Here is a 26,293-nt window from a genome sequence, read left to right as displayed (position 1 = left end):
CACCTGTCACTTTTTGTTTGACGAAAGGTATGTACTATATACTACTGTTCTCTTTCCCTTTCCTTAGATAGATAGGGATTTCCTGCGTGCAAACTCCTCCCTTTCTCATTCAAACTAACCAGGTGATTTAGGTCACTCCCTCTGGGATTAACACATTCTTTCAAAGTACAGTGGACCCTTGTTATACGCTGGGGTTTGGTTCCAAGATCCCCCGTGGATAATAAAATCTGTGTATGCTTAAGTCCCATTAAATATAATGGCATAGCAAAATGGTGTCCCTTATAAAAAATGGAAAATCAAGGTTTGATATTTAAAATTTATACTTTTTTGAACATTTTCAAATTGTGGATGCTTGAATCCATGTTTAAAAAATGTGTGTATAAGAAGGAACGACTGTATTTTTTAGCTGAGCTGTTGTTTTTCCATCTTCCTGCTCTCTCAACCTTCTTTGGAAAGATCATGAGTTAAATATTTCTTTTACCTGAACTATACACTAGCTAGATTAGGATATAGCTTTTATGTAAATATATAGATTAAAGCCATTAGTGAACTTTTTTAAAAAAAAAAACTACAGTCTACATGTTTGTTGTTTTTTGGAGTCAGTCTCAGTTCTTGGGAAAGCATAGTTAGACAAGAGCGCATTAATGGTACTCTGCTAATTTAAAGCTAGACCTTAACAGGCTCGGCTTTGATATTTTTGATGTTCAATATTTTTGTTTCCTTAGCAAAGGCTGAAGCCTTAGGAAACTTAAGTTACCCACTTCTACTGGCTTATCCCACTCACTGGAGAGTTTTTCATCGAGTGAAGGGAATAGGAAACCTCTGGCTGTCGCAGTGTTGGACTTCCACTCCCATCAATTCCAGCCAGTGAATTAGTGATTTATAACAGTAAGTTTGTATCATGTTGATTTCCATTTTCCCTTTTCACTTTGAGCTCACAGGCAAATAGTTATTATGGACTGGTCAGGTGCTATTAATACAGCTGTTTATTGTAAGTTGTTTTTGTTGCTATTATTATTCAGTAGTTTATTATAAGAGTTGCATTGTAACATCTTCTGAAAGACCACAGCTTACCAACCCCATAGGAGACAGCATGTGAACAAACTGATCAGAAACAGTGGGAGATGCTACAATTATTACTGGACCAGCCCTTTTAGACGTACTTCCCAGAGAGGGAAGGCAAGCCAGCAAGAAGAGGCACCAGCTGCTTCTTTTGGTTGTCTCTTGGATGCTTAGTGAGAGTGTCACTGTCAGTAGGGACTGGGTTCGGTTTACTTTGCTGTGCTTAACATGGGATGGTGGTGGTGAGCAAGGAGGAGAGAAAGAGGAGATAGCTGCTTGTAGATTATGCTGTTCTCACCACAGGATCTGCCTTTCCTGCTTGAGTGTCCATTGCTGCTTCCGTTAATTGTCCCCCTCTCTTGAGGATGGAAGGAGCAATCCATGGCATGCACATTTATTGTCACACACCAGCAGGAGTCTAGAACTCTAAAGTTAGGAACATTTACTCCCTTCTCCAACTCAGTAATTCCAAGTATGAAAAAGTGAGCAGAGAAAGTCATGGTTCTTCCTCCTTACCATTTCTGTCCTTTCCTCTGAGGGCCCGAACAGACACACCAAAATAAAGCTGCTTCAGATCACTTTGGAGGTATGCTGTTTAAATGACACACACATTTTAAGCGGCCAGAAGCTGCACCAAAGCTGTGCTCCAGTCCTTTGGACTGGAGCGTGGCTTTGGCACAGCTTCCGGTCTCTTAGAACACATGCAGCATTTAAACAGCATACTTCCAAAGTGACCCAAAGCAGCTTTATTTTGTCCTATCTGTTTAGACCTTGAGTTACTGCTTAGCTTAAGCTCATGGGATCTCATCCCTACCTCCACACTTCCCAGAGAGACAGAGAATGTTTGTAGATGAACAAAGGGTTGAAACTGCATTTACTTTGCCTGAGCAATTGACTGACTGCTTGCACACATGTCTCTGAGTTCCAAACTGGGGATGACTGATTTCTTTTTAATGTATGTAGCATTTTTGCAGACTGGTTTCGTTTTAATGAATAGCATTTTTGCAGGCCAGAAGTGTACAAAATCACACTTGATATTAAGTGTATTATTATGAGATAATGATGGTGAGTACATGCATGTTCGGGGAGCAGCAGAATTATGGTAACAGGCACCAGCTTCTAATGTTGACAGGTTTTCAAAACAGCAATAAGGGACAGCCAAAATTCATGACATGCAGGTTTGACAATCGAGAAGTAGCTAATAGCAGGTTTGCTTTTTACTGAAATACCAAATGGAAGTATTGATTTCACTTAGCCATTTATTCCTCTGTAAAATTAACATACTGCCTACATTCATAAATTACATGATGTACATATTTCTGTCTTTATAGCGGACCCACAATCTAAAATGGATTTTTTTGGCTTCTCATTCAGTCTGTATAAAAGGAAAAGGCACCCAAACTCCAAATACATGACAACTCTTATAATAAAGGACAGCTGTCACCCCTATAAGGGATATGCTTTCTGGCCCTCAAATAGGAGGTATTCCATATAATAGGGGAAACTTGACAACCATACTTACAAACAATCTGTATTCAGTTGAATGTCTACATGGAATCTAAAAGCAGGGTATCCCATCATGAATGCCCTATGAATGTACAGTTTACAATCAGCCTTTTGTATCCATGGATTCTTTATCCATGGGTTGAAATATATATTCCCAAAAGTAAACCTTGATTTTGTCATTTTATATAATGAACACTCTTTTTACTACACCAATGTATTTAATGGGACTTGAATGTCCAAGATTTTTTGGTATCCACGGGGGTCCTGGTCCTGGATCCAAACCCTAGCAGATATCAGGGGCCCACAATATGTGTCTCCAGGGAGACAGTTAAATTGGTGGTTCCTTCCTCTTACTGGGGTCACTCAGCATGGTTATGTTATGAGAGCAGGATGTAAAGTGCATGTAATCCTAATCTTTCAATGTACTCTTATTTGGAATTCAGTAAGATTTGTTTCTGGTTAAATATTCATAAACTAAGATTTGCATTAATAGCATCTGACCAGTCTATAACTGTACTTTGTCCCTGTGATTTGAATGAGGGATATTGGTTTATTTGCCTGCAAGCTCAAAGTGAAAAGGAAAATTGAAAATCAACCTGCAAGGAATGTATAGTATTTTAGTTATCACTTGGCATAAATTTCATGAAATTATTTGAGATTTGAGTCCCTTTACCATTGCTCACTTAGCTATTAGCTGAAATTGTAATTTCAAAATGGAGAAATATTTTGAAGGATGATGCTTGTTAGTATGGCATATCCCAACATTTCACTTCAGTTGCCCAAATTATCCCATTTAGCCACTGAAAAAAATGGATAAATCTCACTTCAAGTTTTCAACATTTCCTAGTACAGTATCTAGAATCTTTTGAGAAGGGTTGCTATTGTCACTAACATGTAAATAGGGCTTCAACAAAATGTTGCAGCCAGGTGGAGTGCTCCTTTTCAGTATGCTAAACAGCTAGCCATGCACTCTTCCATTCAGCCTTTTCTGAGTATGTTATCTTTGGTCCAAAACATACTGCAAAAATACAGTCTGCCTCTACCATCCATGGGCTTGCCATCCACAGACTTGAGCTCATGCCGATGGCAATCCCTGCGGGACAAAATGGTGCAGGCGCCACAGGCCACCATAGGAATCCAGCATTGGTGGTTTTTCCCATATGCGGGGGTGGTGGTGGTCCACAATGGATCCCCGCGTATAGGAAGGGCCCACTGCAATCCAGTTTGAGACCTCTAACTGCCCTGGCTCATTGCTAGAGAATCCTGGAAATTGTAGTTTATTGTGGCACCAGAGCTCTCTGACAGAGAAGGCAAAATGTCCCACAAAAGTGCAGTTCCCAGAATCCCCTATTATTGAACCATGGCAGTTAAAGCGGTCTCAAACTGGATTATTTCTGCAGTGTGTTTTGGACCACAGTCCAGATTCAGCTACAGAAAAAAAATTATTCTGCAGCAGGATGTAGATGTGGATTACCATTATCTAGCATGTAATAAAACATACAAAAATCTATTTATATGGCTCTGATCCTGCTTATATGAAAGAGCATTTTCTCTCATATAAGCTTGCTTGGCCTTTGAAATCTTCTGAGGAGGCCCTACAAGATCAGCATTCACTCTGAATTAAACTTTATTAATGAAGAAAAGAATTACAGTTAATTGTTTTCCAGCATTTATTGTTTTCCCTTGCAGCAATCCTGTGAGGTTGGTTACTTTTATTCCACATTTACAGTGAGGCTTTGACAAAGTCTTGCAACATGGGCCCTGCTTCTGAATGTCACAACCTTCCTTGCTGGTGGAAGGGGCTGGAAATGTCATCTTAATTGCTCCCAGATTGCCAGTTTAACAGACCCCCGTTGGTTGCTGGCTCTTAAGGTAGACAGTGGTGATTTGGTCCAAGTAAAACTTAGTTACACATATGTATCTAAGCATGAATAATTTTAGTTATACATATGTACCTAAATGGCTGTGTAGAATGTCACCACCTTTTCTTTAAAATTTTCTTTTTTTAATGTGATGATTTTTTAAAATTGTGTTTTAACTTTTTAAATTATCATGTTTTTAGCTAGTCTTGTTTTTAGCCTTTTTAAACCACCTTGGATCCCATGCTGGGAGAAAGGTGGATTATAAATAAATAAATAAATAAATAAAGCTCAAAGGCTAAGTAGGTCACATCTCTTAAAATAAAAAAATTAAAAAAGCCTGCTCATTGGTTCATTTATTGTGAAGGTAAAATAAAAAAATGTCTGCATAGACATAGTGATGAGGAAAGATCTGTTTATATGTGAAGGAAAGAAAAATAAATGCTAATCTAGAAGTGGTTTAAAATTAAAGGAGATATATATATATATATATATATATATATATATATATATATATATATATATTCAAGAGTCTCTCTGGAATGGGCAGCACAGAAATTCTCATTTTATTTGCTCCTGCAATTGAGTAGAACTAGACTGAGATATATCATATATGGTTATTTATGGTTCCTTTAAAAATAATATTAGTAAGGAAGCTAATGCTGGTAGGTTTTCCAGTATACATTTGACTGTTATGTCTGTCTTCATTTGTCTTCACAAAGCTCAGTTAGGCTGCACTGCAAAAAAAATCCAGTTTGACACCATTTTAACTGTCAGGAGTCAATGCTGTAGAATTCTGGGAACTGTAGTTTGTTTTGGCACCAGAGCTCTGAGAGAGAATGCTAAATGTCTCAGAAAACAACCTCAGTTCCCAGAATACCATAGCATTGAGCCCTTGTAGTTAAAGTCATGTTAACCTGGATTATTTCTGCAGTGTGGATTCAACCTTATGAGGGAAGGACTCAAGGAGGTATGGTGCATGTACATGTCTGCTAAAAATATTATTTGCTTGTAGAAACATTTCTCTGCCATCTCTCATTTGTCCCAAATCCCAACAATATTATATTTTTTTAAAAAAAATTACTGGTTTTAAAAACCACCAGGTTTTGTCACCACTTAGCCTGATGAAACATTTTTTCAAATTCAAAAGCTTGCATATTTTTTGTGAAATTAATGTATTGACCACCTGTGGCTGTTTGTTTCACTTTAATAAAACCCACTGTCATGTGGCATATTAAAAGAGCCCAATGGGTTCATAACTGGAAGTATGCCAAGGCGTTAGAATATTTGAAGATAATTTTGTATAAACATATTTTGTTTTGTTTTCTGTGGCAGTGACACCTTATGGGATATTGCTAAAGCCGAAGTTGAGAAAAGAGAAAATCATGAAGGTGACAGAGATGGCCTGGATTGTTGGGAAAGATCCTTATTCTTTTTAGGAAATAAAAATGGGGTAATAATTTGTATTTATTTACTTTATTTATATGCCAACTTTTTCCCAGGAGGGCACCCAAAGCAGCTTTCAAAATAACAAATTGTTGTTGTCGATTTAAATTAGATGTAGTTTGTTTAAATCAGTATTTGAAATTCAGTTGTAGCAAAAAGAAATGCCTTGCATTGGTGTAGATACTTGCCCTTTGTAAGTATAATATTCATAGTATTATCTAAAAAGCCAAACCTTAAATCAGGCATGTTCTAGCTTCAGTGATTTTCTAGTGTGTAATTTAATTTTTCAAAGTTCAACAGACAAAAATAGAAATCTTCTGCTTAAATTACAAGATGACAGGAACTGACATACTTAACTATACTTCAGTATGAGTAGATATTTTCAGCTTATTAAACTGATTGACATTTTACTTCTGGACATGTCTACTTGTAAGGAAATATGACTGATTACAAAAGAATTTAAGTGTATCCAGGAACAGTGAACAAGCTTGGAAAATTTACTTTTTTGGACTATAATTTCCTGAATCCCCCAGGGCTATGGCATTCTAAGCCTTGTAGTCCAAAACAGTAAATTTCCCAGGCTCTGATAAAAATAAGTGGCATCCACTAAAACAGGCCAGGCTAAGATTTCAACATTTACTTAATTTTCTCTCTGTAGAAATTATAATCATCATTGTTAAGAACAATTTCCATAATAAACTGTTATACTCATCATATAAATCTTATAGCATGACAATATTAAATTGTATATTGTGTTTATGTATATTCCATGCATTCTTTTTACTTCCATCTCATTAAAGCAATTCCACTAGAAGCAAATCGTTTGATCAACCTGTTATTTACAATTACCAGTGACTTCCCAGCTAAATACACTTTGCTAGACTGATTGCTACTATGATGCCAGTTTAAGGGCCCTATTGCTAAATTTGTCATTTCTAGTATTTTGTTGCAATAACAATAATAGCAGTGTATCTACACTCTAATAGAAAGTTGGCAGCTAACTTTCCATTAATCAAATGACATGTAATTGCCTAAGTTTGTAATTTTCAGGTACTTTATTGGGTATGATTAAAAGAATGCATTTCAGCATATAGAATGATACAGTATTTATGCTTTAATGACATTAAAATAGTGTTCTTTGTTGTTTTTAATTTCTAGGGAAAGACTACTATTATACTGAGGTGCCTTGACAGGTATGTGCTTTTTGTTTTTTTGTTTTTTCATATTTTCAGATACTCAAAATTCTAGATTTCGTTAACACTGATCTTTGTAGAGTGTAAGTTTGAGTATTGAACTATGACTCTGGAGACCAGGGTTCAATTCCCAGCTCAGCCATAAAACCCACTGGGTGACTTTGGGCATGGCCCATGATCTTAGCCTCAAGGGATGGCAATGGGAAACCTCCTCTGAACAACTCTTGCCAAGAAAAGCTCATGATCACCAAAAGCCTTAGGATCACCATGGCCTGAAACACACGAGCCAAATAAGGTGGCTTCTGGCCACTTCAGCGGTGTGGTGTTCAAACAATGCACACCCCCCAAAGTGTCTGGAAGCCGCTCCAGCACCGCAGTCTGCTCCTTTGGACCAGATCAGAAAGAAGCAGATTAAATCTGACTCCTGGTGGTGGTGCCAGCTTCAGGAGTGGGCTGAGCAATTGCCACAGTCCTGGCCCAATCAAAGCCAGCACAGCCTCTGGCTGTTCTTTCAGGCCAGCTCTGGACTGATAGTCAGAAATGACTTAACAGCACACAAAAACAGCAACAATGTAATATGATGAAGTGCATTCAGATGATGAAAATATGTTCCTCAAAACACTTGTGCCAAAACATATATGTGATGTTCTCCACATGGTCTCTTCTGAATGTCCTGTTAATGCCTACCAGTTACCATAAATGTTTACTGCCAGGACTGAAGCTTCAAACCTGTGATCCAGAGCTTCTGCATCACTATGGCATGCTGATTTGGGTCTACATAATTTTAAACAGTTTTAGGCCTTTACAGTTTCATACTTGTAGCAACAATGCAGAAGGATCTCTAAGGTCAGAACAGATGGGGAAGAAAAAGCAACTAGAACCTGCATTTTCTGGGAAGCAGGTCAAAATTCTACTGGCCATACCTGCTTCTCCCAAGGTGGTCCAAATGCACATGGCCTGACTGCATGGGACAGCAACAAGCTGCAACACAGGGTGATTTTTTTTTGTCACCATGCATGTGCACCATGTGCACCGTTGCACAAACACACTGCTGGTGACTGCCTGCTGCCTAGATGCTTTCCCATTTGATCAGCCACACAGTCACACCTGCAATCCTCTACCGGTACAGGGCATTGGCACATAAGTGTGCCCAGTAAAACACTGGCAAAGCATAATCATGCCCCCCCATGTGCCCCCTTCACCCCACACCCCCTTTTGGACTGTCTGGTTTGTGTATGTTGCACTTGTATACATTGGAGGTCATAGTTTCCTTTTTTTGCATTGCTGCCCCGGCTGCTTGGATATGCCGACTCCATCCTTTTTAAATGCACATCTTCACCGGAGTGTTTATATGCAGCTTTAGGTTTAGGATTGGGGTGGATCACTCCGTCAGAACCACTCTCACGTCAAGGTGTTGAAGATGCACATTTTCCTGGCTACGTTGGAATATTGCAGCTCCTTTTTGCTCCGGTTTTTAGCCCTGGAGCACGACTTCAATCTGGTTTCTGCCTGCTTTGGAAGCATGCATCATCTAAAGGCCCTGCCTTCAAAGTGTTTGGAAACCACTGTAATTGGCTCATCTGTTTCACCCCCTAATTTTCCAACTACCCTGAAGTTTTTTTATTTGATTTTTAAAGGGGTAGCCACATTAGTCTACTGCGGCAAAAGCAACAAAGGACTTCAATGGCTAACAAATGTATGATGGCATGGGTTTTCGTGGACTGGCATCTTTCCCCCCCCTGCATTCACATCACTTCACCATAAGACATGTTTTCATATTTCATAGATCCTTTTTATTTGTTTATTGTAATAATCCTCATGATTGTAAAAATAGCCTCTAGAAAGATAACTAGTCAGGGTAGTTAAATTTTGAATTCCTTTTCTGAAGTATTTTGGATTATTGCAAGATATCAGTTTCTGGAGGTAACACAGGGCTCAAGCAGACGGGATCCCGCCCCAATCACCCCAGGACCACAGCAACCATATGCTGGGTCCCAAGGACACCCGCTGCTGCAGTCCTCAACAGACTGAAAAAGAGTGGTAAGAAACTGTTTTGTGGCCAGTTTTGGGCTGTGCAGCCCTGGCGCAGTTTCCAGGTGATGTGGGGATACGTGTTATGTGCATGCCCTGCCCCTGGATCATCCTGACGGTGGCCCTTTTGAGCCATCTGTTTGAGGCCACAGTAAGAAGTGATATATTGTGACATATTACATCTTAATAAGTGTTTTAAGTTTTAAATTTTGAAGTATTTCCCTGCCCAGAAGTTATCCCAGTGATTTCATTGAGACATAGTTGCTGAAGAATATAAACATGCTTTGTCGATATACAGTAGTTTAAAAAATTGAGACCAAATTAATGAAATTATAGAGCCTTCTCTTAGTAAATATACAGGCATTATAATAAAGCATAGACAAACTGATTTAATTTCTGAAGCTTTTACTTATACAAATTTCCTACTCTTAAAATATCCAGATAAAATAACAAGTCATCCATAAATCCAAGTTACTAACTTTTATGTTGGATAAGATCTCTAATTTTCCTTTCTAGGTTCTAGTTCTTACATCTTAGTTCTCAGAAGTAACTGAGTTCAAGGAGTCTCCCTTTCAGTTTTGTCATTCCCAGTAAACTCACCTCAATTAAAGTTTATCAGGTCACAACCTAATTTCCTCATCATTTTGTATATATGTTTTAAAGAAATTGTGAAAACATTAGGTAATTTTATTTAAATAGAAACTGACAGGCATTGGTGGTCTTAATATTTTAGGGATGAAATTCCAAAACCAACACTAGCTTTGGAGTATACTTTTGGAAGAAGAGCAAAAGGGCACAACACAGTAAGTACATAGGCAAGCTATTTTATCACCTGCTCCTTGTGAATCACTAGGTTTAGAACCAGCATGTGTTACAGAGTAAGCAACAAGGTTATAAACGCAGAAGCTTATGCAACCACATTTCAGACAGTACTGCCATTTGCAATTATTTTAATGGCTGGGAAAAGGCTACATAGCACACTACTCTGTTATACGACTAGAACGCAGCTGGCAGAGACACCAGCGCTTATCCGACAAGACACTCCATGAGGCTTGTTTGAAGTCCTATGGAGTGGCAATAGACGCAGCAAAGAACTCCTTCTATGCTGCGCGTATTGTGTCTGCGGAGTCACGTCCAGCAGAGCTGTTCAGGGTGGTCAGGGAGCTGACTCAGCTTCCCCCCACCCTGAACCCTATTTTAGAACCAGCTATAGCCTGCTGTGACGATTTTAACAACTTTGCAGATAAAATCTCTTGAATAAGGGCTGATCTTGACTCTGGCATTTCAACAGAAACTATAGAAGAGGTATCCAGAGCTTCTGTGGACTCTATTAAACTGGATCACCTTGAGTTTGTTCATACTGATGAAGTGGACAAGCTTCTTGGAAATGTTAGGAAGACGACATGCTCTCTCGATCCCTGTCCTTCTTGGCTGACCATCCAGGGTGGTGATGCTATAACATTACTGTTACAACGTATAATCAATGCATCATTCAGGGAGGGAAAATTTCCATCAAGTCTAAAACTAGCAACAGTTAAACCGTTGCTTAAAAAACCCTCCTTGGACCCCCTGGTAAGGAATAACTACAGATCGGTCTCATTGTTGCCATTTCTAGGTAAGGTGATCGTGAGAGCGGTCGCCGTCCAACTCCAAGCAGTCTTGGATGAAACCGATTATCTGGACCCATTTCAAACTGGCTTTAGAGTGGGTTATGGAGTTGAGACTGCCATGGTCGCCTTAGTCGATGATCTCCATCTGGGCATGGACAGGGGAAGTGTGACCCTGTTGGTGCTTTTGGACATCTCAGCGGCTTTCGATACCATTGACCACGGTATCCTTCTGGAATGCCTGAGAGAGCTGGGCATCAGGGGCACTGCGCTCCAGTGGTTCCGTTCCTACCTCTCGGGCAGATTCCACATGGTGCAGTTGGGGGACACTTGCTCCTCTAAGAGGGAACTGACATCTGGTGTCCCTCAGGGAGCTATTTTGTCCCCCACTTTGTTTAACATTTACATGAAACCGCTGGGAGAGATCATCCGGAGACACGGGGCGCGGTGTTATCAGTACGCTGATGACACCCAAATATGCTTCTCTGTGTCCCCGACTGATGCAGTGACTAAGGATGGTGTCTCTCCTCTGAATGCCTGCCTGGAGTCGGTAATGAGCTGGATGAGGAAAAACAAACTCAGCCTGAATCCAGAGAAAACGGAAGTCCTGGTGATAGGTCCCCCAGGCCTTAGAAAGAAAATTTATCCACCTGTCCTGAACGGGGTCACACTTCCCCTGAAGGACGAAGTTCGCAGTTTAGGAGTACTTCTGGGCTTGTCTCTGCACTTGACATCTCAAGTAGATGCGACGGTCAGAAGTGCTTACTATCAACTTCGGTTGATACGCCAACTGTGGCCCTTTCTGGGCCAAAGTGATCTTGAAACTGTGGTACTTGCTCTGGTAACCTCTCAATTAGATTTCTGTAATGCGCTCTACATGGAGCTACCCTTGTACCAAGCCTGGAAGCTTCAATTAGTACAAAATATGGCAGCCAGATTGGTCACTGGTGCGTCCAGGTTTGTCCATATAACACCTATCTTGAAAGATCTTCACTGGCTGCCCATTCGCTTCCGAGCGCAATACAAGGTGTTGGTCACTACCTATAAAGCCCTACATGGCTTGGGCCCGAGTTACTTGAGGGACTGCATCTCCCCATATGATCTGCCCCGCACACTCAGAACATCTGGGAAGAACTTACTGGTAATTCCACCTTCCAAATATGTTGCCACATCCCAGATGGCCTTTTCAGTGGTGGCCCCACAGATGTGGAATGATCTACCTGAGGAGCTCCGTCTGACAACCCCCCTAGAAACATTCAAAAAGAGACTTAAAACTCTTCTTTTTTGTCAAGCCTTCCCCCCTGAAGAATGAAGTTATCTACCCTGTTGCCATCAATTCCCTGCTTACCCTTGAAGGCGAATGATTGTGCTTAGACTTCTGTAATTGTATGGTTTTAATTGTTCTGTACACTGCTTTGATCTGTGGAAAGTCAGTATATAAATAAAATTTATTATTATTATTATTATTATTATTATTACTACTATTACAGCACTACAGTCCAAAACATATTGCAGAAATAATCCAGTTTGAGATTGCTTTAACTATCCTGGCTCAGTGCTAGGGAATCCTAGGAATTGTAGTTTATTGTGACACTAGAGCTCTCTGACAGAAGTCTAAATGTCTCACAAAATTACAGTTTCCAGAATTGCCTAGATTGAGCCATGGAAGCTAAAGCAGTATCAAACTGGATTATTTCTGCAGTGTGTTTTGGACTGATATTGTTCTAACAGTCATGGAAGCATTCTATGGAATTCTGGGATTTGTAGTTTAGGAAAGGGTATTTAGAATTCTCAGCCAGAGAGCTCTTGCACCTCACTAAACTACAAGCCCCAGAATCCCAAAGGACGTTGCCATGATAGTTAAAGGGGAATATAGTGTTGTATCAGTGTAATGTGATAAAGATACTAATATTTTAAAACTGGATTATATTGAAGTTTGAGTGGTGGGGAATTATATTTCACATTTGTTACGGCATAGACTGATCTGACCACAAATGCCTATAAGATGTAAAATAACCTGCTATATTTTTAAAAGTTAAATCTACTAGATAATATACTGCATTAATGTTTGCATTTTTAATTTTTTATTTAAAAGAATAAGTGTTTTCAATCATTAATATAGTATTATATATGGTGTAATTATTGTGAGCCAGTGTTGCGTAGTGGTTTGAGTGTTAGGCTATGACTCTGGAGACCAAAGTTTGATTCCCCACTCAACTGTGAAACCTGCTGAGTGACCTTGGGCAAGTCACATGCTCTCAGCCTCAGGAGAAGGCAATCAAAAACCTTCTCTGAACAAATCTTGCCAAGAAAACCCCAGGATAGTGTCACCATAAGTCAGAAAGGATTTGAAGGTACACAACAAGTATGTAGATCACAATTCTAATATCAGTATACTGCAAAGCTACTATCTGTTACACTTTTACTCTTTGTCATCCAAGTCATAATATCAAGTTTGTCCCTTTCCGTCATAGTACACGAGACAGATTTATCTTTGGAAGGGTTTTGTCCAGTATATCCAACATGAAAAATTGACTCATTTTCATTCAGGTTGTCGAATTGCTCATCGCTCACATGGATGCTGTAAAGGAGCAATCCAGTCATATGGTTTGTATCTCTTATGCCAGTTCCAGAAGTAGGAGTCAAAAGTCCTGTTTCAGTTGTAACTAAATCCTCACAACCACAAATTTATGCTGGCATAAGCTGCCATGGACTGTGGTCCATTTTATCAGATGTGTTTCAGTTTTCCGGTTCTTGCTTAACAAAACTCATGTTGTTATTGTGAAGTCGAAGGCTTTCATGGCTGGCATCCATAGATTTTTGTGGGTTTTTTGGTCTATGTGGCCATGTTCTAGAAGAGTTTTTTCCTGACATATCACTGTTGTCATGTTTGTAATCCACACCATCTTGGTGTGGAGTTGTCTAACCCCTGATAACCTGTATAGGAAACATACAGGAAGACTGGGCTTGCTGTTGGTGATGCATCAAAATATTGTACAAATTAGTAATGTGAAAACTTTTTTTTCAGCCAAAAGACATTGCTAATTTTTGGGAACTAGGTGGTGGAACTTCGCTGTTGGACCTAATTCCTATACCAATAACTACAGCTAACATAAGGTAAAATAAATCAATAAATGAAGAATTTGGTGTCAGAATCTTCTCTACCATAGCCATTATGAGGAATAACTTGCAATATTATTAGTTTTTACATGTTCATCAGTCTTTCTTCCAGGCAATGAACTGCACTGAAAGTTGCTGCCTGCAGATATGGTAATTGGGATTGAGTAACCCTGATATACACAGTATAAGTGTGCAAGACATGTATAGTGTTGCACTGTCAGTGGCCTGTTAAGTTTAATAGCTTTTACTGTCTATAGAGCTAAAGATGAGTTAAGTAAGGGCCCAAACAGACAGGCCAAACAAAAGCTGCTTCAGGTCACATTGGGGGTATGCTGTTTAAATGACACTCTCATCTTAAGAGGCCAGAAGCTGTGCCAAAGCCGTGCTCCAGTCCTTAGGACTGGAGCATGGCTTTGGCACAGCTTTCAGACTCTTACGATGCATGCATCATTTAAACAGCATATCTCAAAGTGACTCGAAACAGCTTTATTTTGGCCTTTCTGTTTGGCCCCGTAGTCTCTAAACTGCTGATATTTAAGTAGCGGTCCCCTGAAATAACTGCCCACAGAGAGACATTTGAGGTTGCTGTAGTGTGAGGAGACAAGCTCCTAGATTCTTTCTCAGCAGCTATATGTTTTACTGATTACATTTGCATCTTTCTCCAGATACCCAAAATCAAAACTTTCATTTGCCAGCAGCAGTTTAAGCTAAGAAAGAAAGGCCAGCTGCAGAGCATGATCAGTTAAGGTTCACATGTGGAGTGAAGACGGTTTTCATGTGGAGAAGTAGATAGAATCTCATGCCAACCAGCCAGTTCAGTTGTCCTGTGGAGCAACATTTCCTACAAACTAGCACTCTACTTTTCATCTTGACAAAATTCTAAAGGGCTGATTCAGACAAGTCACACAGTAAAAGTGCCATCTCAAATATTCTCTGGTTTTATTTGAATGATTGTTGCCAATGGACACTTTCAAAAACTAGCTACTGCACTACAGGACCAGAGAAAGCCCCATAGAGAGGCTCTGGGGTCACTAGTCTTTCACCATATGCCAAACAATTGTTTAGTACTCTGAATGAGAAAAAGCTCCACATCCCACCCTCCCACCTCCACATCCTTAGGTGTGGTCATAAGGGAGAGAACAGAAGCATCTGTTTCCTCTTCTAGATTAACCTGGGTTTATCATGTAATTTTGAAATGTTTTTACTGAAGTTTTATTTATGTATTGCAATTTTTACCCTGCATTTTGTATTTGTCATTGCAATTCTTATCTGTACACCGCTGTGATCAATGCAGAATAGCGGTTTATAAATAAAACTTATTATTATTATCATCTTCATCATCATCATCATCACACCGAATTAGGGACTGATCTACACTGCAGAAATAATCCAGTTTGACACTGCTTTAACTGCCATAGATTTGCAGTTTGTTGTGGTACCAGAGTGCATTGAAAGAGAAGACTAAATCTCTCACAAAACCACAGATCCTAGAATTCCATAGCACTGAGCCATGGCAGTTAAAGCAGTGTCAAACCGCATTATTTCTGCAGTGCAGATGAGTCCTAGAAGAAATGCTGATTAGTATGAACAGTGTTTTCCTGAAAGAAACCAAAATCTTGGTCAGTGAATCAAAATTATAGTTCATTAGTTTCATCTAGTTGCATCTAGTGCTCCTAGAACATCAGCTGAACTCACAGTGGCCAGGTTTATGCAACCAACTAAGAAGACAGCATGGCAGTGTTACACAGAGTTCAAGGCATTTTTCAGACAAACTTTCATTACTTCCATATTTAAAATAATATTGTGCTGTACTTGGAATTGTTTTGTTTTTGGTTTTTTGAAGGAATGTATACATTGATCATCTAATAGTTTATTATACTTATCATTCAAGATATATAATGTATATAGAATATCATATGCCTTTAAAATATTAAGATGTCTTTTTGTCTCTTTCTAGAACATTTGCAATAGTTCTTGTTTTGGATCTTTCAAAACCGAATGAGCTCTGGCCAACCATGGAGAGCCTTCTACAAGTCATTAGGAAGCACATAGACAGAGTCATAACAAAACTGGGACAAACCAATCCTAAAGCAGCTACTGAAATTAAACAGAAAATGTGGAATAATTTGCCAAAGGATCATCCAGTGAGAACTAGTATTTTCTCCAGATGTCACAGGCTCATACACAGTTAAAGATAATCGTTTGAAAATCATAAACAGTTCCTTTAGATTTTTATGCATGACTGAAAATCCATTTGATGTACAAGAACCTGTTCAGTGGAAAATTATAGCAATTTAATGAAAATTCAGTAGGAGCAGAAACAAGGAAGAAAGGTTTCTTATATATTCTTGTTAGACATCTAATGCAATTGTTATGGCATGTTACAACAGTCAAAAGAAACAGTTTTACAGAAGCAGTTTGATATTGATTTTATAATCTTTTAAAATGAAGGTGAAAACTAGAATGTACAGAAGTTATCTGGCAAAGCAACTCAGTGAAGCTACAGATAGAAAGAAAGGGTGTCGTTACAACAGCCTTCAGCATAAGTCTATACTTTGCGTTTATTCAAGTGTCTATCACAAACGCAGTGCCTTTTGATAACATGACAACTAATTAAATTATAAAATTTCAGGGATGTTAATATCAGCTCTTGAAATTCAATTGCTAATGTGCTCTCTTGAAGAAAGTAAAATAGATTGCCAAAGATGTTATTGAAATGGTGCCTGGCATCATGCATTCATCTTGTACAAATGTTGTGCATGTGCAGTGTCTAAACAACGTATATATATTCTATAGTGCACAATCTAAAGACTTTAAGTACTTTAAAAGGTGTTGACATGAGCAAAAAAGTAAAATGAAAAGAGATGATATATGGAAATTAATTTCTATTTGACTCTCTGTAGTACACTTCACTTTGACATCTGTATTTTGCTCTCTTATTCTACTAGTAATACTGATGCCAGCGTTTGGAACAGTTTGAAAAGTTATCTTTGTTGGATTATGCCATAATTCTTTAATCCAAAGATTAGTTTTCTAGGTTCTGGGTGGAGGCATGGCTACCCTTTCCCTCTTTGCTTATTATGATGTGTGTATGTGGGAAGGCCAAAGCTTAGATGGAAAGAATAACTCCACCCCTTCCCCAGCAAACTTTTCAGTTTCATCCATTGCAAATTCTGTAAGGAACCAGAATATGTGATTCTACCTATGCCTTGTAGCAATCAACTCTGGTGGCAAGAGAGGCACTTCCTTCTCATCTCTGGTGATTCTAATCCTAACTGCCTTAGTATCCACACTCTCTTAAGATCAAGTATATGGAGGGCATTCACCCTAGAGGGACATATTTCCTCCATTTGTTTAGGAAGCCATTACACAGTCAATATATATTTTCTGTTTACTGGTCATATGGTGCTTTTTGTGTGTTAAGTGTGTTGTGTCATTGTGGACTCGGTTTACTGAGCTGCCAGGAAAGTGAATTCTTCCTGTTTGTGGCACTGCTGAGTTCCTTGTCATCTGCGTTTACTCATAACAAATTAATTTCCATACAAATGTAAATTCTGCTGATTCCAAACTGGCAACAAAATGAAGCCTGTGTGTAGTATTTTAAAGCACAAAGCCTCTTTGCTTTCTTCTCTTTTTATTTTGGCTAGGTCAGTTTTTGGTTTACAGTCCACTTTCTTTACAGGATCGTGAGCTGATTGACCCCTTTCCAATTCCATTAGTTATAATTGGAAGCAAATATGATATGTTTCATGTAAGTATTTGTTCAATATTTTCCTGCTTTTTCTTGTACAGAGCATGGACAGTTTTCTTACTGTTTTGAGAGGCCATGTATAGGGGACAAAATTGGGCCCTTGGAGTCAACTTTCACACATGTCTGTAGAGACCAGGGGTGTTCAGTATGAGACCTCCCTCATTGTTGCATTCCCACCTTCAGATTAATTGAAGGTACAAATTTAACCCTGGAATATCAGAATGCACCTTTGAGACTAACTATGTGATTCATCTGAAGAAGTACACCAAATTTATGAAAATCTGTGCTATAATTTCCTTTGCAAGTTTAACCTTAATTTCTTTCCTTGGAAATAAGTTATATTTTCACCCCTCAAAGTGCTGCTGTTAACTTTTAAAGTCTTAAATTATGTTTGTTGGTGTTATTTGCCATTAAATCAGTTTATAGCAACCTTATGAATGGATAGCCCAAGCAATTGTATTTCCCATCACCATGTACAGATATGAGAGCTGGACAGTGAAGAAAGAAAAGGAAATCAGCTCATTTAAAATGTAGTGCTGGAGAAGATTGCTAAGGATATTATAGATGACAAAAAAACAACAACAGAACAACAATAACAAATGGGTTCTAGAATAGAGCAGTTCTGAACTCTCCTTGGGGACCAAGATGACTAAACTGAGGCTATCATAGGTTAGCTACATCATGAGAAGGCATGATTCATTAGAAAAGATAATAATGCTAGGAAAGGTGGAAGGCAGTAGAAACAGAGGAAGACAGGTCAGATGATTAGACTCAATTAGGGAGATCATGGCCCTAAGCTTGCAGGAGCTGAGTGGAGTATTTGAGGATGGGGGTCTGGGAGATGTCTCATTCTCAGGGTCACCATGAGTTGAGGTCAACTCAAAGGCAGTTAAGAACAACAAATGAATGACACCCCTCCAAGATCCCTTTGATCATCAACTGTGCTTCAGGTCTTACATTTTACCAAATGTTATCTTTTCCTGTGAGTCACATTGTCTAACAATGCGTCCAAAGTATGATATAAGTTAGTCTTCTTCATTTCTAATGTGAGTTCAGGCTTATTTGTTCTAAGGCCTGTTCATTCGTCTTTTTGGCAGACCATGCTTTCTGTAGAAATCTTCTCTTGCACCACATTTCAAATTGCTTAAATGATCTAGGGCCATTGAAAGACTACATAGATCATCCTCAGAAGTCCTGTTCTCATTGGCACGGTACAGATGTGCCTTTTGTGCTGTGCTGGCGGCGTATGGTCCCTAACCCTACTATACCGGAGCGCCATAACAATGGTGACGCCCCGTGTATACAGGCACCACCATAGCGTCCACACTCCGTGCCGTCATTGTGACATCATTTGTGACTTGGGCCCCACAATTTTGCGCCGCCATTGTGACTTGGGCATCACAAGTGCGGCGCAAAAAGATCCCGCTTTTTTGGGTTCTTTTTGCTCCACGGGGAAGCCATGTGGTTTGGTGGCTGCAACTTCCCGGCAGGGCAAAACTAGGCTCCAGGAGACCATCCTTTTTGGACGGTCTTTACCATACCTTTGCCTCCTCCATTAAGAAAAAACAGCTTATCGAATATTGTAACTTTTTGGCGATGACCCTGTATTTGAAATTTTCTTCCTAGGGAACTCCATAAAGACTCACTGTTGTGAGTTGGACCTGGTAGATTTAAATTATGACCTTGTCCGTGAGATTTTATATCAGTTTAATATGCTTAATAACTGGCATATTTTGACATCTTTGTTTATTTTTATGTATTTTGATTTTTTTATATTTATGTTAAGGTGTCTTGGGAGGAATTTGTTCTTAAAGGTGTGATTTAGATGTATCTTCTACATGTCCCACTTCTCTCTTTGTTGCCTTGGTATATATGCAGTATGGCTGTGTACATTTTCTTAATAATTAGAGTAAGCGTGGCATATATAACCAGAAGCAAACTATTGCTTCTAATGTGAAACTGGGCTTTCGATAAGTTGAACCCTTGCACTAGCAGAGTGATACCTTTGGATGCAGTTCATGGATCTGTTACCTCCTTTTAGAGTCTGATCTTACTGTATTTCTATGACATGATTTTTAAAACCAGTGAAATATTACCTCCTCTTTGTTACTATAATGACAGCATAAAACTGCAGTCTTCAGTTTCATGTATAGTTTGAGCATCAGAAGGCAGTGCATAGTATGGTTTTGAAAACATACTTTGTCCCCTAGGTGGCAGCAATAATACACTCTTTCCATGTGCCATTACTTTATAATTCCTTGAAATGCAAACCTTGGTTTCTTTGCTTACTTGGTTGCTTGTTTTGTTAAGTTAATACAATTTTCCCAAAATTGTTCAGACATGTTCCTTGACAATGAACAATTTTGACAAAAAATGTTAATTTTTGAGGTACACACATAGTAGCCAAAATCAGTTATTATTATTATTATTAACCTTTATTTATGAAGCGCTGTAAATTTACACAGCGCTGTACATGCAATCTTTTTAGTTAGACGGATCCCTGCCCTCAGGCTTACAATCTAAAAAGACATGACACAGAAGGAGAAGGGAGTGGTGGAGGGAAAGGGTAAGAGGTCCAGCAGTTCCTCTCTACCTCCAAGGCCTGGACCAAGGCAGATGGACTGGAGGGAGGGCTTGGGTTCTTAATGGATGGTTAATCATTTTCCAGGGAAAATACATACTCTCAAGTAGGATAATGCATATACAGTACATAGCAATACAGGAAATGGTTTGATAAACAGACAACAAAAGAACACCAAATAGCAAGCGGCAATTATGCAATGCCTGAGAAGGCTTCTCTGAACAGGATGGTTTTCAACTCCGTTTTGAAGCTGGTTAAAGAAGTGATGGCTCTTGCTTGTGGGGGAAGAAAGTTCCAGGAGTGGGGGGGCAGCAAGTAAAAAGGGGCGAATCCGGGATGGAGCAAAGGAAATCCTGAGCTGGGATAGCAGACCTTGACTACCAGAACGGAGGGCCCTGGTGGGAAGGTGAGGAGAAAGAAGGTCTGATAAGTAAGGAGGGGCCAGTCCATGGAGGGCTTTAAATGTCGACAGCAGGAGCTTATACTGAATGCGGAAAGGGAGGGGGAGCCAGTGAAGGGATGCCAACACAGGAGAGATGTGGTCAGAGCGGTGGGTGGAAGTGATAATGCGTGCATTACACACACAGTAGCCAATAATATGCTGAAAAGAAGAAGATATAGGCCTCGTTCTGACATAACTGTCTCAGACCCTGATTTACAAGAAAAAATGTTATACCATGCATATCCTCTTTTTATTCATTTCTTTTCTCACACACACCGTAATGCAAAACCTTCAGATTCTATTAAACCATTCATTTTCCATTACATCTGAAATGGGAAACCTTGGTTTAATCTCAAGACCACATTTTGATCCTCGTAAACTAAATGGACCTTGAGGTTGCATCTAGTGCTATAATTCTATGATTCTGTGATCAGTTGCTGGACTTCCACTCACACAAGAGTGACATCCAGCAGGAGTGAGTGGAATGCCAGACCATCTCTCTGCTGCAACTCTCCTGAGCACACACACCCACACCATACCCAAAATAACAGCTCTGGAGATCTGGAAAACCCTCCCAAGCAACTTTTCAGCACCAGAAAAGGCTGCCAGATAGAGTGGCCAGGGTGGGGTGGGGTCTGAATATCCTGCAAAAATAGGTTTAGATCAGAAATTATCCACAGAAAGTCCCTGCAAACTAAGGTTTATGGAGTGGGACTAGTCAGGTGAACCAGGCCTTGTTATAGAAGTGGCAGTACATATAATGACTAGACTCCACAGATACTATGTATTTGTAATTTTAAGTAACCTTAAAATTTGGATAGCAGTGGGTATGTCCACCATAATGGCATAGCCATTCAGATTTTTTAATTAGTTTTTTTAACTTCTAAGAAATAACTGCACATTTTAAACAATTGATTTTAAAAAGCCATTTCCATATTTCACATACATTTCAAATCAGAAATTAAAGAAAATGGTTAAATGCCATTCTGAAACTTATTGCTTCACAAACTAACAAAAAGAATCTGTCTCTTGATAAATCTGTTTTCAAACATTTGAATGATCTAATGCTGAATCTTTTTATCTTTGGAGGAAATGATGAATGAGATGAAGAATAATAAATGGTAGACAGTAATTTTATAAATACTAGTATTGAGGTGGAAAGAATATTTGCCTTGCTTGAAACTGTCAGTTTGTGAATTGTTGATGCTAAATTATAAAACATAACCTGAAAAATAGCTAATTAAAAATTCACTGATATCTCTGATCTTGTTTGTATAGGAATTTGATTCTGAAATGAAAAAAATAATATGCAAAACACTTCGATTTGTTTCTCATTATTATGGAGCATCTTTAGTGGTAAGTATGTTACTACCTATTATCGGCATGATCCAACCAAAGTTAACTACTTTTAAAGCCCATTGGTTTTACTGTAAATGCCAACTTGAATGTGTAGCCATGATGAAAAAACACTGATGCCAAATTGTGAAAGATTTGGTTTTGTTCTGTCAAAACTCATTAATGCAAATCTGTTACAGCTGTGAAAAAATAGCTACACTGGGTTGGGCTAAAGGGTTTCTAGATTACGATTCTGTTTCCTAGTGATCGATCAGATGCTTATTAGAAGTCACAAGCAGTGTATGAGTTCTATATCACTTTCCTCCGTCTATCCTTCAGCTATGGTATTGAGAGGTGTACTCAAAATACAGCCATCATGACTTCTAGCCCTGAATAGCTGCTAGCCATCTTGACTAGTAGCTGTTGAGAGATGTGTGGATTTGGCTTATTCTTTTTAAAAACTATCCTAATGAGAAGCCATCACTAAGTAACCAAACTATAGTGAATTCTATAGTTTGCCTGTGCATTGTGTAAAATAGTATTTCCTTGTATGAATCATCACTCTCACCACTGAGCTTTCCACCAGTTAATCTCAATATTGGCAGCTGTGGAGCGCAAGGAAGAAGGTGCACGAAGTTAAAACATTTGGGAGATCTTAAGGCAGTGATGGTGAACCTTTTCGAAGCCAAGTGCCCAAATTGCAACCCAAAACTCACTTATTTATTCTGAAGTGCCGTGTCCCTCTGGCTTTCCAGTAACAAACTCTGGCAAACTCTGTGCTGGGGTGACGGCACATGTGCCCACAGAGAGGGCTCTGAGTGCCACCTCTGGCACGTGTGCCATAGGTTCGCCATCACTGTTTTAAGGCATAGAAAACGACAATTAAAATTGGCATGATAAAAGCTGGTGCAGTTATGCATGGTGTGGAGAAAATGCATATACAGAAATGCTGCTTTATTGTTAAAATGTATCAGGGAAGAAAGTACAGTGGTGCCTCGGGTTACGAAATTAATTCGTTCCGCCGCGGCGTTCGTAACCCGATTTTTTTCGTAACCCGAAAAAGCCATAGGCGCTAGCGCTGGAAAGCCGCGTTTCATGCGAAAAAGCGCCGAAAAGCACCAAATTTTTTTTTCGTAAGCCGAAAAAAAAAACGTAACCCGGAACAGTTTTTTCCTATGGGATTTTTTCGTATCCTGGAAATTTCGTAAGGCGGTGCTTTCGTATCCCGGGGTACCACTGTAGCTTGATATTTCAAAGCAAAGGGATTAGCTTTTGGAGCCTTAAACAAGGGAGCCTCTGTAAGGAAATGAAGAGTTGCTACATTGTTTTGTTGTCATTCAAGCTACTAGTCTATTGCTATTGACAGTAGAAATATTTTCTCTGGCTCTGCATACTGTTCAAACCTCAGGACCACATTACAAGTCTTTGCAATATTGAGGCAAATTTATCAACGTGAAAACAACAATTAGCTCCTTTTTTTCCTTTTTTTTTTTTTTGGCCCACAATGTGCATGCCTAGCGGTGAATGGTGCATGAGGTATACTTCTAACCCAAAGATACAAAATATTGGAATATAAATGGCATAGCTTTATTGGTTACAATTGTAGGGCCTAAGTGATCTGGGTATCAGAATCCTGATAGGAGGGGAAGCTACATTTTGAGCAAACCAAAAATTGCTGTATTGGTAAAAAAATAAACTATGATTTACTATCAGCTGAAAGAAGCTGGTGCTAAGCTTCCTAAATATCCTGAGGAAGGGAGTTGAAGAGGAACAGTAGTAGAAAGAGTTTAAGGTGTTTTACAGACCACCCAAAAAGGACGGTTTGCCGGCGCCTCCGTTTCCGCCGCGGGGAAGCTTCAGCCTCCAAATGGCGAGCCTTCCGTATGGCCGAAAAAGAAGCCCCAAAAAGTGGCTTCTTTTAGCGGCGTGCTTATGACGCCACAAGGCGCCAATGGCATACTTGCGGCATCATAAGTGAGCCGTGATGTGCAGACGCTAAGCATCCGTGACATCAAGATGGTGGCGCCCATGTGCATAGGGCGCTGCCATTTTGTATGTGCTTGGCACGTACTAGGGTTAGGGCATCCGGAAGGGACGCCCTTTTGTAACCCTAATACGTGCTGAGCACATACTTTTTGCCCATGGGGAACAGGCCTAAGTCTTCCTTACCACTTTCATCTTCAATTTCTCCACCTTTTTCAGCAAAGAAGTGGGTTGTTGGGATAGACCTGTAGGTAGATGCCTATAGTTTGTAGTTGTGCACCAAACTACAGAGAACAATTGCTCTCCTGAGGTGGGAAAGTCAAAAAAGATATAATGCTGACCACATGACACAGAAAATGCATCCCTTAACGATAACAGCCAAGTTATGACTTCTTAATGGCTTTGCAGTGGTATTTTATTATGCTTCCCATGAAGACTATAACACAAGCTTTATATTTTGTTCTCAGTTCACCAGCAAATCTGAAGCTCTACTATTAAAAACACGTACATTCATTAACCATTTAGCATTTGGCTTTGATAGAGGGTAAGCTAATCAGTTTCCTAATATTTTAAACAAAAGTGTTTGCCAGGACTTGTGTTTAATCTACAACTGTTAGTCTTGAATTTTGGCTAACTACTTTAAAACCGATAAAACGGATATGGAAGCAGATTCTAAATGGATTTGTTGGTCTAAGTGCTGTTTTTGTTGGCAGTGTAATATGTAAGATATAAAGGATTTAAATCTTGGGAAAGATTTTGCAACTGCAGGGAAGGGGCCTGTGTTTATGGGGAAGATACATTGCCTAACTCAGTGGTAAAACATGTGTTTTGGAGTCTTCCACATTCAGTCATAAGCCATAAATTTGAAGGATCTCTGATTAAAGGGTTTCAAAAGATCACTGCCTGAAAGGCTGGAGACTTCCTAAAACTTGGAAAAGTTACTTTTCTCAGACTAAATTGGAGGATGGGGAGGGGAGGGGATGATGGAAAGGAATGTAGTCGCACCTTTAGGTCTCTTGCTACATAAAAAGGAGGAAGGGAGGGGGGTAAGAAAGTAGTAACACCTTTAAGACTTTATTTTATCAGGAGGTTTCATGGATGTAAACCCACTTCTTCAGATGCAGTAGGGAGTGATAGCCAGAGCTGAAGATATAATATGTATTCACACAGTTGTGAGAATGGGACAGAATGTAACAGGATCTAGAAAGATGCCAATCATGACCCTTGCCCTACATTTTCAAAGAGCTGCATGAAGTGATAAGGTCTTTCAGATCTTTACAGTGGTTGTTGATGTGTGAAAACAATAAATCTGCTTATCAGAGTTTCCTTGGCTTCAGAATCTCTGAGAAGATTCCTTTTATTACATGTGCAGTAACAAGGATTCTTGTACGTATTAATACATGTAGTGTGCCAGGAAACCATTTCCTTGTTCTACCTCTGCTAATGGATCAGAATTTGTCACTATGATTGACAAATAATTCATTTGTTTATAGTTTTTTTGTGGGTTTTTTGGGCTACGAGGCTGTGTTCTAGTAGAGTTTATTCCTGATGTTTTGCCAGCAGCTGTGGCTGGCATCTTCAGGGATCTCTGAAGATGCCAGCCACAGCTGCTGGCTAAATATCAGGAAGGCCTCATGGCCCCAAAACCCCACAAAAAATGACGGATGCCTACCATGAAAGTCTTTGACTTCACATTCAGCTGTTTATATTTCTAGTGTTCCTTTGTAATTTCCTGCAACCTTTAAATCCTGTACTGCATGTCCAAGGAGGTTTAGGGAAAGATTGGCTTCTTTCTGGCTCCTGTTACATCTCACTCCCACTGTCACAGTTGTGTAAATAAATGCTTTATATCTTGTGGTCTGAACATCACTATGTACTGCATCTGAAGAAGAGTTTATATCCACTAAAGCTCCTGCTAAAATAATAACCAGCTAGTCTTAAAGATGTTGCCACATTCTTCTCCCCCTCCCCTCTTCCTTTTTATGTGGCAAGAGACTAACACAGCTAGTGCTTGAAAAATTTTCTCAGGCTACAATTCCCAGAATCTCCCATCCAACATGGTTGCTGGCTGAGATACAGTCAGCCCTTCATATCTATGGATTTTTTGTCCACAGATTCAACCATCCAGAGCTTGAAAATATTCCATCAAGATACACATTCCAAAAAGCAAATGCCAATTTTGCTATTTTATATAAGCAACATCATTTCACTGTGCCATTATATTTAACACAACCTGAGCATCAACAGATTTTGGTGTCTGTAGAAAATTCTGTAACCAAGCCGTAGCAGATAACAAGGGCCCACTGCATTCCGGCAGTTGTTGTCTTAGAAAAGTAATTATTTCAAGCTCTCTTCCTCACTGAGCAGTCCAAACTAT

At 39.4% G+C, this 26,293-nt stretch overlaps 1 protein-coding gene across 1 annotated transcript in view; it reads left to right on the top strand.

Annotated features, from left to right (window-relative positions):
- Nucleotides 1-26,293, top strand: part of DYNC2LI1 (dynein cytoplasmic 2 light intermediate chain 1) — a 56,159-nt gene that overhangs the window by 17,565 nt on the left and 12,301 nt on the right. The window contains exons 2-9 of the mRNA XM_042442713.1: nucleotides 5,763-5,880; nucleotides 7,032-7,066; nucleotides 9,831-9,900; nucleotides 13,733-13,821; nucleotides 15,782-15,968; nucleotides 17,507-17,575; nucleotides 21,877-21,954; nucleotides 24,384-24,460. Of these exons, the coding sequence (XP_042298647.1) occupies nucleotides 5,763-5,880; nucleotides 7,032-7,066; nucleotides 9,831-9,900; nucleotides 13,733-13,821; nucleotides 15,782-15,968; nucleotides 17,507-17,575; nucleotides 21,877-21,954; nucleotides 24,384-24,460 (723 nt within the window). The remainder of the gene's footprint in view (nucleotides 1-5,762; nucleotides 5,881-7,031; nucleotides 7,067-9,830; nucleotides 9,901-13,732; nucleotides 13,822-15,781; nucleotides 15,969-17,506; nucleotides 17,576-21,876; nucleotides 21,955-24,383; nucleotides 24,461-26,293) is intronic.

Source organism: Sceloporus undulatus, chromosome 1 (genome assembly GCF_019175285.1).
Source record: "Sceloporus undulatus isolate JIND9_A2432 ecotype Alabama chromosome 1, SceUnd_v1.1, whole genome shotgun sequence".
Taxonomy (NCBI): domain Eukaryota; kingdom Metazoa; phylum Chordata; class Lepidosauria; order Squamata; family Phrynosomatidae; genus Sceloporus; species Sceloporus undulatus.
Note: the sequence above shows the minus strand (reverse complement) of the source record. Positions and strands in the feature narration are given on the sequence as shown.